This window comes from Salvelinus namaycush, chromosome 30, assembly GCF_016432855.1.
Source record: "Salvelinus namaycush isolate Seneca chromosome 30, SaNama_1.0, whole genome shotgun sequence".
Classification (NCBI taxonomy): domain Eukaryota; kingdom Metazoa; phylum Chordata; class Actinopteri; order Salmoniformes; family Salmonidae; genus Salvelinus; species Salvelinus namaycush.
In genome coordinates this window covers 7,339,474-7,351,053 of record NC_052336.1, presented here as the reverse complement: position 1 = coordinate 7,351,053, position 11,580 = coordinate 7,339,474, and the positions used below count along the sequence as shown (strand labels likewise).

The window sequence follows — 11,580 nt, the reverse complement described above, 5'->3', positions numbered from 1 at the left end:
GGGCACCGGTTTTCCCGGGTTAGGGGTTCCTGACCTTGACTCCCTGGGCAAGCCCATGAACTAGCAGTTTCTGACCTCCGGTTCTCTAGTTACACCAACAGTATATTTTTGTTGTGGTCCTGGACAAGCACACCTGATTCTAATCATCAAGCCCTTACAGTTTAATCAGGTGTTTTTGTATGGGCTACAAGTGTGTGCTGTTGGAGGACTGGATTTGGGAAATACTGATAGTGGAGATCCTGTTTGTGCTGATGTATTACAATCAGTAGGAGGGTGTCAACAGAAGTGACAATCATCCCGATGTACTAATTAGGCCTACATACCGTCAACTCATCGCCATAAAAACAGCCAACAGACCCACAAAAGGAAACTAAATGTAATTTTTATTTTCCAAGTCCGACGCGTCATCTGAAGAGGTTTTTGTATGTCTGTAGTTGCTGGGTCGAGAGAGAGGGAGTCATCCTCTGTAAAGACTGGAGGAAGTATCGGTGTTTGATACTAGAAGCTTCCATACTTTCATCCTGGAGGGTCAACAGAGCCGCCTGCAGACAACATTACAGTTAAACCCCAGCAGCACTCATTCTATGGTATAAACAAACATGTTGCTGAATCTCTCCTATGGTTAAAACATGCAATTTTCTGAAAGTGACTGGTGAAGAAAGCATTGACAGGTGTATTGGTGTACTCTATACCTCATTGTGACGGATTAAAGGGACAGGTACAGTATGTTGTATTTACAGGGGAGGTGTGTTTTGGTACTCTGTACCTCTCTGCACAGGTTCTCCAGGTCTGCTCCAGAGTAGAGGTCAGTGTGTCTAGCCAGCTCCTCCAGACACACATCATCATCCAGAGGCATCTTCTCTGTACACACCTGCAGGATGGACACACGCGCCTGGAGAAAGAGGGGTGATCAGTTCAGGTGGTAAGTTATCTGTAGTTCAGGTGAAGGTGGTAATAGTTACCTGTAGGTCAGGTGGTAATAGTTACCTGTAGGTCAGGTGGTAATAGTTACCTGTAGGTCAGGTGCTAATAGTTACTTGTAGGTCAGGTGCTAATAGTTACTTGTAGTTCAGGTGAAGGTGCTAATAGTTACCTGTAGTTCAGGTGAAGGTGCTAATAGTTACCTGTAGTTCAGGTGCTAATAGTTACCTGTAGTTCAGGTGCTAATAGTTACCTGTAGTTCAGGTGCTAATAGTTACCTGTAGTTCAGGTGCTAATAGTTACCTGTAGTTCAGGTGCTAATAGTTACCTGTAGTTCAGGTGCTAATAGTTACCTGTAGTTCAGGTGCTAATAGTTACCTGTAGTTCAGGTGCTAATAGTTACCTGTAGTTCAGGTGCTAATAGTTACCTGTAGTTCAGGTGCTAATAGTTACCTGTAGTTCAGGTGCTAATAGTTACCTGTAGTTCAGGTGCTAATAGTTACCTGTAGTTCAGGTGCTAATAGTTACCTGTAGTTCAGGTGCTAATAGTTACCTGTAGTTCAGGTGAAGGTGCTAATAGTTACCTGTAGTTCAGGTGAAGGTGCTAATAGTTACCTGTAGTTCAGGTGAAGGTGGTAATAGTTACCTGTAGTTCAGGTGAAGGTGGTAATAGTTACCTGTAGTTCAGGTGAAAGTGGTAATAGTTACCTGTAGTTCAGGTGAAGGTGGTAATAGTTACCTGTAGGTCAGGTGAAGGTGGTAATAGTTACCTGTAGGTCAGGTGGGGGTACGTAGATGATCTGGTCCAGTCTTCCAGGCCTTAGGAGGGCACTGTCCAGAGAGTCTGGTCTGTTAGTGGCCGCTACGATCATCACTTCCTTGTTACACACCTCCTGGTACTCCAACTGACAGGGAGGGCAGACAGGACATCATGTTAACAACGACAGAAGCGATTGTCAGAGCGTTTGAAGCGATCAGTTTGAGCAATGTGAAGCGCAGAATCGATATAAAAAGTGTGCTGTTGGTGTGTATGTTTTTGTATGATTATATGGTGTATGTTTCTTTTCTTTTTTCTTATTTTTCTCCCCCATTTCATGGTATCCAATTGGTAGTTACAGTCTTGTCTCATCGCTGCAACTGCCGTACGGACTCGGGAGAGGCCAAGGTCGAGAGCCATGCGTCCTCCGAAACACAACCCAACCGCACTGCTTCTTGACACAATCCACATCCAACCCGGAAGCCAGCCGCACCAATGTGTCGGAGGAAACACCGTACACCTAGCGACCTGGTCAGCGTGCACTGCGCCCGGCCCGCCACAGGAGTCGCTAGTGCGCGATGAGACAAGGATATCCCTGCCAGCCAAATCCTCCCTAACCCGGACGACGCTAGGCCAATTGTGCGCCGCCCCATGGGCCTCCCGGTCGCGGCCGGCTGCGAGCCTGGCCTCGAACCCAGAATCTCTGGTGGCACAGCTAGCACTGCAATGCAGTGCCTTAGACCACTGCGCCACCAGGGAGGCCGCGGTGTATGTTTCCTTAAACGACCAGTTCTGATTGGTGCTCTAGTAGTAGGATGTTATGTCTGACATGTTCCTGTTGGTGGCGCTCCTCCACTCCCTCAGCCTGTAGGATCTTCCCTGCTCCTCTCCTCTCCAGGGTCCTAAAGCCTACCCCGTCCAGCTCATTCAGCAGCACAGACAGGAGGCGCGTCTGAGCACTCTGAGGGACATGGCCTTCTGACCGGGAGCCAATCAGAGAGTCCACCTCATCTAGGAACAGGATGGAGGGAGCGCAGGCCCGTGCCTGACGAAAGAGCTACATACAGGAACACACCACAAGGTTATACACGTGCATACAATAACATCTACCAAAGTGATTATATTGATTAAAGCATGACAGCAACATTCCTCCAAAGTTGAACTGCTTCAAAAAATGTCTAACACTGCATGCTAGTACAAGAAAAATAGGAACATTTGGGTTAAGACGAGGGGCTCTCCAAACCCCTACCTGCGCCAGGGCCTTCTCTGAATCTCCTACATATGGAGAGTAGAGGTCAGCCCCGCTGACTGACAGGAAGCAGCAGTGGGAGGAGGTGGCTGCAGCCCTGACCAGGGTGGTCTTAGCACAGCCTGGGGGACCGTACAGCAACACCCCCCTGGGACGGGACAGACCCAGACGCACAAACGCCTCCGGGTAACGCATCGGCCACTCTATACTCTACAAGGAGGGAGCAGAAACAGAGGACAGGAAGTCATGACACGTCTCAAATGACACCCTATTCACCTTACTCTCTAGTGCACTACTCTGGAGCAGAGCTGTGTGTCTGTTGCATCTGTTATTGCCTGTTGCTCTTCAGTGCTTGGTCAAATGAATAAAGGAATGCTGCTGTTTTCCCAGTATAGTTCCACCAGTACCTGTTGTAGTTTGACTTTGACTTCCTCCAGGCCTCCTATCTGATCCCAGGAGACGGCTGGGAGGTCTGTCCGTCCCAGACTGCCCCTCAGACAGGATGGACGGACAGTCTTCAGGGCAGACAGGAAGTGTTCCATGGTGATAGTCTGCTCCCCTGAACCCTGACAACATACACAACACACAGCAGGAGACAATAATGTTAAGACTTTATCTCAATGACAATAACCTGGATAGAAGTTAGAACGTGTGTCTGTGTGTGTGTGGATGATCCGGCTCAAAGGACCAATATGAGCTGACTTTACAGTGTGTGTGTGTGTGTCTATGCTTACCTGTGTGTTGTGTCGTATAGCCAGCATGGCAGCCTCACGGCAGAGAGCACTGAGGTCAGCACCCACATACCCTGTAGTCCTCTGGGCCAGCTCTGCCCAGTCCACACTGACACACACTGGCATGGCCCGGCACAGCACTGACAGGATGGATAACCGCTGCTGTGCTGTGGGGGCACCGATAACCACCTGGACAACAGAGAGAGAGAGAGGAAACAGTACATTACATTACAGACAGGATGGACAACTACTGCTGCACCAATGACTACCTGGAGGCAACAGGCACAGGATAGAATGTTACTGTACAGACCAACACACTCATTACTGTACCTCTGTTGAACTTTCTGCTTTGAATTAAGTTTGAATAACAACATTAAGTCACCTCTCTGTCGAACCTCCCGGGCCTCCGTAGCGCCGGGTCCAAGCTGTCCGGCTGATTAGTGGCTCCTACGATGAGGAAGCGATCTGATTGGTCCATGCCGTCCATGAGCGTGAGCAGTTGAGCGACCAGCCGGTTCTCGGGTGCGGAGGATCCAGTCCGTCTGGGACAGAGAGAGTCCAGCTCATCCAGGAACAACACACAAGGCCCTTCCTCTGCCGCTGCCCGCGCCCGACCAAACACCGCCCGCAACCTCTCCTCACTCTCCCCTGGCCGAGACCCTACTACCTTGGGCGTGGAGGAGGCAAGGTAAAGTACAATTACATTCAGCCAGTATGTGTGTGTATTGTGTAACATCGAGCCCACAAGCTAAACAACATATGTAAGAAGGCTGGGTAAATCTTGCTTCATGTAAGCAAGTATTCAAGTGTGTGTTGTGTAATACTCTGTGTGTGTATATGCATGCATATTTATGTGACTGTGTGTGTGCGTTCATGTTTATATGTGTATATATGTACTCTTACCTCTGGTCCTCGGACTGTGATCAGGCTGGCCCCCACCTCCCCCACCAGGCAGCGGACCAGCAGGGTCTTTCCGACCCCCGGCGGCCCAGCAAGGAGCACTCCTCTGGGGCAGGACAGACCCAGGGAGCCCAAGGTAGCAGGGTACTGCAGAGGCAGGCGCAACATCTCTCTCAGACACGCTGACACCTAGAATCGCAGACAATAAAGACATGATTAGACAGACACTGAAGGGTCTTTCTCTCCTTCACCTCAATAGTCTACAGTGACTTCCTCCACTCGTCTCCTCTCCTCCAACTGCACTGACTAACTGAAGACTTCAGGAGAAGAGAAAAGAGATTCAAGAGGCATCCTAGAGTCCATATTGCTTTCACCTACTGAGTCACATCAGAGTGAACGATGTGACAATTGAAATTGACTATTGAGGAGGACAGGAGAAGACGTCACTGTAGATTATTGAGAAGGAGAACAGGAGAAGACATCACTGTAGATTATTGAGAAGCAGCATCTTCCTGGGTCCTCACCTCCTCCAGTCCTCCCAGTAGGACCTGGGGCTGCTCCTGGAGCTGTCCTCTGTAGTATCGGAGGGTCCTCGTCCCCATTATTTCCACCCCTGTCTTAGATGTAACCAAACCAGTCACGGTGGACTCTGGGTTCAGGCTCTCGATGACGATCAGTTTAATGTCCGTGTCATGGTCACCCACATCTATCACGTGCTTCTGGTGGACATATGTCCCTTTCAGCATGTCCTTCACTAGTTCATGGATGAAACTGGGAGGAGTGGTTTTCCGGAACTCCACACTCTGAACCACCACTGTTATTCTGATGCCTTTCAGCTTGGGGCAGGAGACTGGGGTGAGGCTACGACTTAGGCATGGGCTGGGGGGAAGTGGGCTAGAGCTGAGGTGTGTGGGTGTAGCTTTGTTTAAGATAAGATTTGAAGAACAACATTTCATGTCTATCTGTATGAATCCGTCAGCCAGGTCAGGCCTGGGCCAGGCAGTACAGAGACAGGACCCTCCAGACAGAGCCACCAGAACAGGAGAGCCCAGCCCCAACCCCAGGGAGGACATCAGCCCTGGGCCCAGTCTGACCCTCTGGGTTCCCCGGTCCTCTGGGTCCATTGGGAGCACTCTCAGAGACACCTCCTCCTCCATCGCCGTCACAGCTGGAGAGAAGACACAGGCTTGTCTGTGGGAGGCAGAGATTGAGAGACAGGGATATGGGGTTTATTCATCAAGAACTCTCTCAATGAAATACAGACACTAACTGACAGACACACACAATCACATTTACTTTTCTTGTTTATGAGATACAGATTATTTTCAAGTTATTTTCATCATATATTATTGTTTTTGTTGTAGTTTGTTTTAGTTTTAATATAATCTTTCAATAATTAATAATATTCATGACGTGACAATATTTTTATAAATACACATTGCATAATAGAAGGCAGACATTTCAAAGATAAATACTGACATTTGTTGGACAGAGATAATCACCTGAACTTTTCATACATTTAGAAATATTAGATGGCAGACCACTACTGATAAAAAAGTTATGCTTGTAATTTTGCTTGTATACAGTTGTTAATGACCTTTTTATTTAATGATACTCATTGAGGGCTGTTTTTTATATCTCTTTTCGAGTCTTTTTGTGGTCCCCTTTTCCTGAGGGGAAGAGACAGGCTATTTCTTACCACTGTTTGATGGATGGGTACCTTCGTTGGAGCTGGAAGTGTCTGGGGGCAGAGGAGGGTAGCCACTAGGGAGATGGGAGGCAGCCGGAATACTGGCAAGGTTTGGTGGATCGTCATCATGAGCCTCCATTTGAGTGGACCAGTCTGCTGCAGGACCTGTGTCATCAGGGAGGGAAGTGTCTCATGATGGCTCTTCCCTGGCAGACTCGAAGCTGTCATCGTTCTCCTCCTCATTGTGGCTGTTGCTCTCGGGTTTGTGATGTTTCTCCTCTTGACCTCTCTGTTCCCTTGTCCTGCAATCCTTCACCTGGTGGTCCATGGCATTACAGATTTAGCAGCGGGTGGTCTGTCCTGGGTAGAATATTCTGCTGCTGTGTGGCCACAGTAGGATGTTGTTGGGGATCACGACAGCTTCACCATCAGTTCTTCTATTCGTCCGGACCTTGTACCCCCTTAGGCCATACCCATATACCATTGTCGTCTACTGGTTTCATGGCAGGCTGAAGGAGAGTGCAATAGCGTTGCAGATACAACTCTGTCATGGTCAGAAACTCTTCCTCTACAGAACTTCAAAGGTATAGCCTTCTCGTCCACGTTAAATTGGGAACTCCGCTTCCCAATCACTCCATTTCTGCTCATGTGCATTTTCGTTGCGCCGATTTGGGAGGGTTATTTAGGAATAGTGGTCTGCAGCAGTGATCGAACTATAGGTTTTCTGCCACACCGAGGTAAAGACAGTTTCAAGTTGGATATTCGACGGATATTCACGCTTTCAAACCTCAATAGCTTTCAAACCACTTGAGCCACAGACTCCAAATAAGTGTCATTATGTTGGAAAAGTTGCGCACAACAATGCACAGGTCTTATTTTCACGATTTGGACATTAATTCGCTTTCCAAAGCTAATTAACATGTGGAAATGTGAGCAGCATTTTGTATTCCTAGTTGAATTAGTTAGTACAAACTTTTTTTACATTTGAATTTCAATAGCTCATTGGTCATGTGACATACTTGACTCAAACAAGGTCCAGAATGTCCACTGACTACCCTTCTATATTGCACACCCTTTAGTTAGTCCATTTTCATCTCACAAGATTTTACATACATTTTTCAACATTTAGAATTTCAATAGCTCCTTGGTCATGTGACCTATTGACTTCAAACAAGGTTCAGAATGTCCAGTCAGTGGGCCTACACATTGCACACCCTTTAGTTAGTCAATTTTCATCTCACAAGATTTTACATAAATTTTTCAAAATGTAAAATTTAAATAGCTCCTTGGTCATGTGACCTGCTGACTTCAAACAAGGTTCAGAATGTCCACTGACTATGCCTTCATAATCGCACACTCTGATGTTTGTCTACTTTCATCTCATGCTATTAGACTTAAATCTGTAAGCCTGAGACCCAGTAGGTGTGGACATTGCTGTACAGTTGACAGCCACTCAATTCTACCACTGACTAGTCTCTCATGCCCCTATGAACGGGGACACAGGGCAATAGTTTTTAATCTAAACCAGACCTTTTTTACTGGAGTACACTAATCCCTAATTGGGGCTCTTTTCTTGACACACAGTAGCAGCTTACCAGATAAGTCAATATCAAAAAGTATTGTTGTAAGGGTGTATTACGTCCTGTGCTGGCCCCATTGTCATATCCATTCTGGATTCTGGGTGGTAAAATCATAGCTGAAAAATGCCTATGTATGTGTAAACTGTATGTGGGAATGTCTTATGTCTGTCCTACATGTAGTGTTGGTTCATGGAATATTCCTCAACTGCATAGATCATAAATTGCTATTGCAAATAGAAGTATTATGTTCAACAACTGATATTTTCAGATATTATTTTGACAAACATACTTTAACACACTTTGGTGGTTACAATTCATTCTCTATTGTCATAGATTTGATGGGCACTGTCATCTGTGATCTTTGTGATGTGACTTTCTTTAAGTACGTACTGATGAAACTGTCACTTAATATTTTTTTCTTAAAGTCTACACTCTACATTTATTCACTCTGTGATAGGGTTGGATCCTATATGCTATTTTTATTATTGTCCTGTAAATGGTTCAGTGCCTATAATTTAGGCTGTGTGTATAATGGGGCATGATGGAAATTACCTCTATTAGATTATAGTGTTAAGGGAATCAGCATACAGTTTTGGCCTGTGTATTCATTTGCCTGTAACTAATCAGAATCCCATTATGTTTACATAAAAAAGAGAATACTTCAAAATGAGAAGATCCTGCCATGGAAAAGACGACTGGGTGGACATAAAGTGTGAAGGAAGGGAAATAACTCACACCATACAGCAGGACACCTTCAGCTGCGGGGTCTTTGTAATGCAGGTTTGATAGTTATATTTTCTATAATGAATGGTTAGATGTTATGTGACAATTAGGTCAAAAACTAAATTTTATTTTTTGGTGTAGATGGCCAAGGAAGTTGCACAGAACTTCCCCAACAAACCCCTCCCAAATTGATATAGAACCTTCACAAAAACACATGGAGCAACTGCGAAAATAAATGGCTGATATACTAAAAATGTCTGGTATGTAATGACATTTAACTCAAAGTAAATGTAAATTCTTTCTTTTTATGTATTTGTGTGGGACAGCCATATGTTCAGTTCATGCCTATGATTTCAGAGTTCAACAAAGCCTGCTTCATGTGTGCCACTGATAAAGAACCTGGATGTGGCCCAAAGACTGACTGGGTTAGTAACTTTATTTAACATGTTTATAATCTTTTGACAACAGTGACGGCATGTAAGACAATTTATGATACAACACAATGGATGGCTAATCTGTCATACTGTATTGATATTTGATATTTATATTATTTGTTTTGAATGTTTTGCTGTTGGTGGACGTAAGGAGAACTACAGGCGAATATCCAACCTGAAACTGTCTTTACCTCGGTTTCAGCCACATACTCTCTAGTACTAGGCACCTCTCCTTCCCCAACGAAGCGCAGCCTGACCCAGAGTTGCTAAGGTCGGACTGCAGAGCTCCCAAAATTGGGAGCCATGATGGAACATTTGCTCCGTTATAAGTTGTGAAATCACATTTACCATCACCAAAATAGTTTAGCAACCCTATCCCAGCCTGATATCTACTTATGCTGTCTGGTCACGGTGGCTAGCTGGCTGACTTCTCTAGCTAACAACACCATAAAGGCCACACATATAAAGACACAGTAGCTAGTTAGCTATAGCCACTTACCAATATGAGTACTAAACGATCTTCAACCACGTTTGTTTCACTCTTATTTCACTAGACGAATAGTTTGACAGCTAGCTAGACGCTATCATGCTGCATTTTTATGTTTACCGCAGCCATGCGTGTCGAAAATGAGATGGCCAACAATAAGCATTCCCTCGAACGATTTGTGGGGGTTAGCTGGTTAGGGATTATAATTAAGATATTATTTTACATGGTAGTTTGTTTAGAATGGTAAGACTAGAATATTTGCTCGAGAGTTGTTAATGAATAACTTTGAAGTGATGAAACATCTTGGAAGCAGATGCGCGGAAGTTTCCGCCTCTTTAAAACCCCGGTTTTATCACAGTCGCCCAGCTACATAAAGCTATCATTCAAAACATGTCTCACTGGCGTCATCTTGTGTACAACAATATGCAAACAACTTCTGTGCAACATTACATTATTGATGGCGATATAGCTTGTGAAAAAAACATGGAGTGATTTTAATTACAGAAAGTCCTTAGAGCATTCTCCATTAATGTCACCAAATCTCGATGAATGTCAGCCTGCAGCGGTATTAATGTGGTTATGAGAGACTCGCATAGTCTCCATTTTTTTTATATTTTTAAATATATTTAAAAAAATATATTTATTTTTATTAACAACAAATCAATACAGGAAATACATGAGGGAACACAAGTATATATGGATAATATACAAAGGACAATTGAGCTAGGGGGTACAATATCACATTACACAAGGACCTTGTGTGACATACATACACTTATAATTCTAACAGCTTTTTTGTTAGTAGAGTATTTAATTGTCTTAAAATACAGTTCAATTTCTTTTTGTAGGGTAATAAAATGTGTTTTTTGTTTGTAAATGTACATTTGTGAATATGAAATTTGGCCAAAAGAATATTGAAATGTATTACATAAAAATGTTTCAGCTTATTCCTATCGTAGGTAAAGAATCCAAGCAGTACATTTCTCCACAATAGTGTAAGACCTTCATAAATGTGTTCAATTATAAATCTACTGATGTCTTGCCACAGTTTTCTTACATGAATACAATGCCAAAAAAGATGCAACACTGTTTCTGGGTGGTCATTACAAAAAGAGCAATTTGAGTTGATGTTTTCCTTAAACTTCTTCATATAATGGTTGGCAGGATAATATTTTTGAATAATTTTAAAGGAAACTTCCTTAATTTTGTTAACAAGTAGGTATGTGTGTGGCAACATCCAAACTTTTTTCCAACAGATATTATCAATAAATCCATTCCAATAAGGCATGACATAAGGTATACAACATCCTGCTGAAACAAGGTTCGTATCGCTCTGTTGTTGAATGGACCAAAAGAGAAACAAATCTTTCCTACTGATGAGTCAACAGGGTCAATGGAAGGCAGGCTCTGAGGGTCAGGTCTTGACACGTTCCTGAATAATAAAGCAACACCTGAGGGAATGGCATCTAAAACAATTGCAAAATCTTTAGGTGTTACAGGGACCTTGTAAAGTGATAAGAATTCCTTATAACTGAGTAAGAGACCCTCTGCATTTACCAATTGGCTCACCAATAGGATATTATTTCGGTACCAAAATTCTAAAAACAAAGAAGTATTTTTATACAATATATCCCGATTATTCCATATATAATATCTGTGTAGAGAAAAATTATGTTTATAAATTAAGGACCATGACAAGAAAACCTGCCGATGAAAAGCAGAAAGTTTCACTGGAACTTTGTCAATACTATCATTGCAAAACAACATGGTAGGGGTAGGGTAGGGTAGGGGGCAGCATTCGGAATTTTGGATGAAAAGCATGCCCAAATTAAACTGCCTGCTTCTCGGGCCCAGAAGATATGATATGCATATGACTGTTAGATTTGGATAGAAAACACTCTAAAGTTTCCAAAACTGTTAAAATAGTGTCTGTGAGTATAACAGAACTGATTTGGCAGGCGAAAACCTGAGAAAAATCCATTCAGGAAGTCGTTTTTTTTGTTGGTTTTGTAGTTTTCTATTCAATGCCATTACAGTATCCATTGCCTTAGGACTCAACTTGCAGTTCCTTTGCCTTCCACTAGATGTCAACAGTCTTTCAAAATTGT

At 43.8% G+C, this 11,580-nt stretch overlaps 1 protein-coding gene across 5 annotated transcripts; it reads right to left on the bottom strand.

The window, feature by feature from the left end:
• Nucleotides 1–360: 360 nt before the first annotated feature.
• spata5l1 (spermatogenesis associated 5-like 1) lies at nucleotides 361–9,627 on the bottom strand. 5 transcript variants are annotated; one of them, XM_038969424.1, is made up of 12 exons: nucleotides 9,485–9,627; nucleotides 6,258–6,757; nucleotides 5,083–5,749; nucleotides 4,562–4,747; nucleotides 4,041–4,325; nucleotides 3,662–3,847; nucleotides 3,335–3,493; nucleotides 2,928–3,137; nucleotides 2,592–2,735; nucleotides 1,692–1,826; nucleotides 767–892; nucleotides 361–542 (listed from the first exon to the last, which is right to left on the bottom strand). In XM_038969424.1, exons 3-12 carry the CDS (start codon nucleotides 5,713–5,715, stop codon nucleotides 405–407), a joined length of 2,202 nt encoding a protein of 733 aa, XP_038825352.1. In that variant the 5' UTR covers nucleotides 5,716–5,749; nucleotides 6,258–6,757; nucleotides 9,485–9,627; the 3' UTR covers nucleotides 361–404. The 5 variants fall into 5 exon arrangements, with proteins under 5 accessions (XP_038825352.1, XP_038825349.1, XP_038825348.1 ...); XM_038969421.1 differs by having other exon boundaries at nucleotides 2,508–2,735; nucleotides 6,279–6,757; XM_038969420.1 differs by having other exon boundaries at nucleotides 2,508–2,735; nucleotides 9,485–9,626.
• Nucleotides 9,628–11,580: the final 1,953 nt, after the last annotated feature.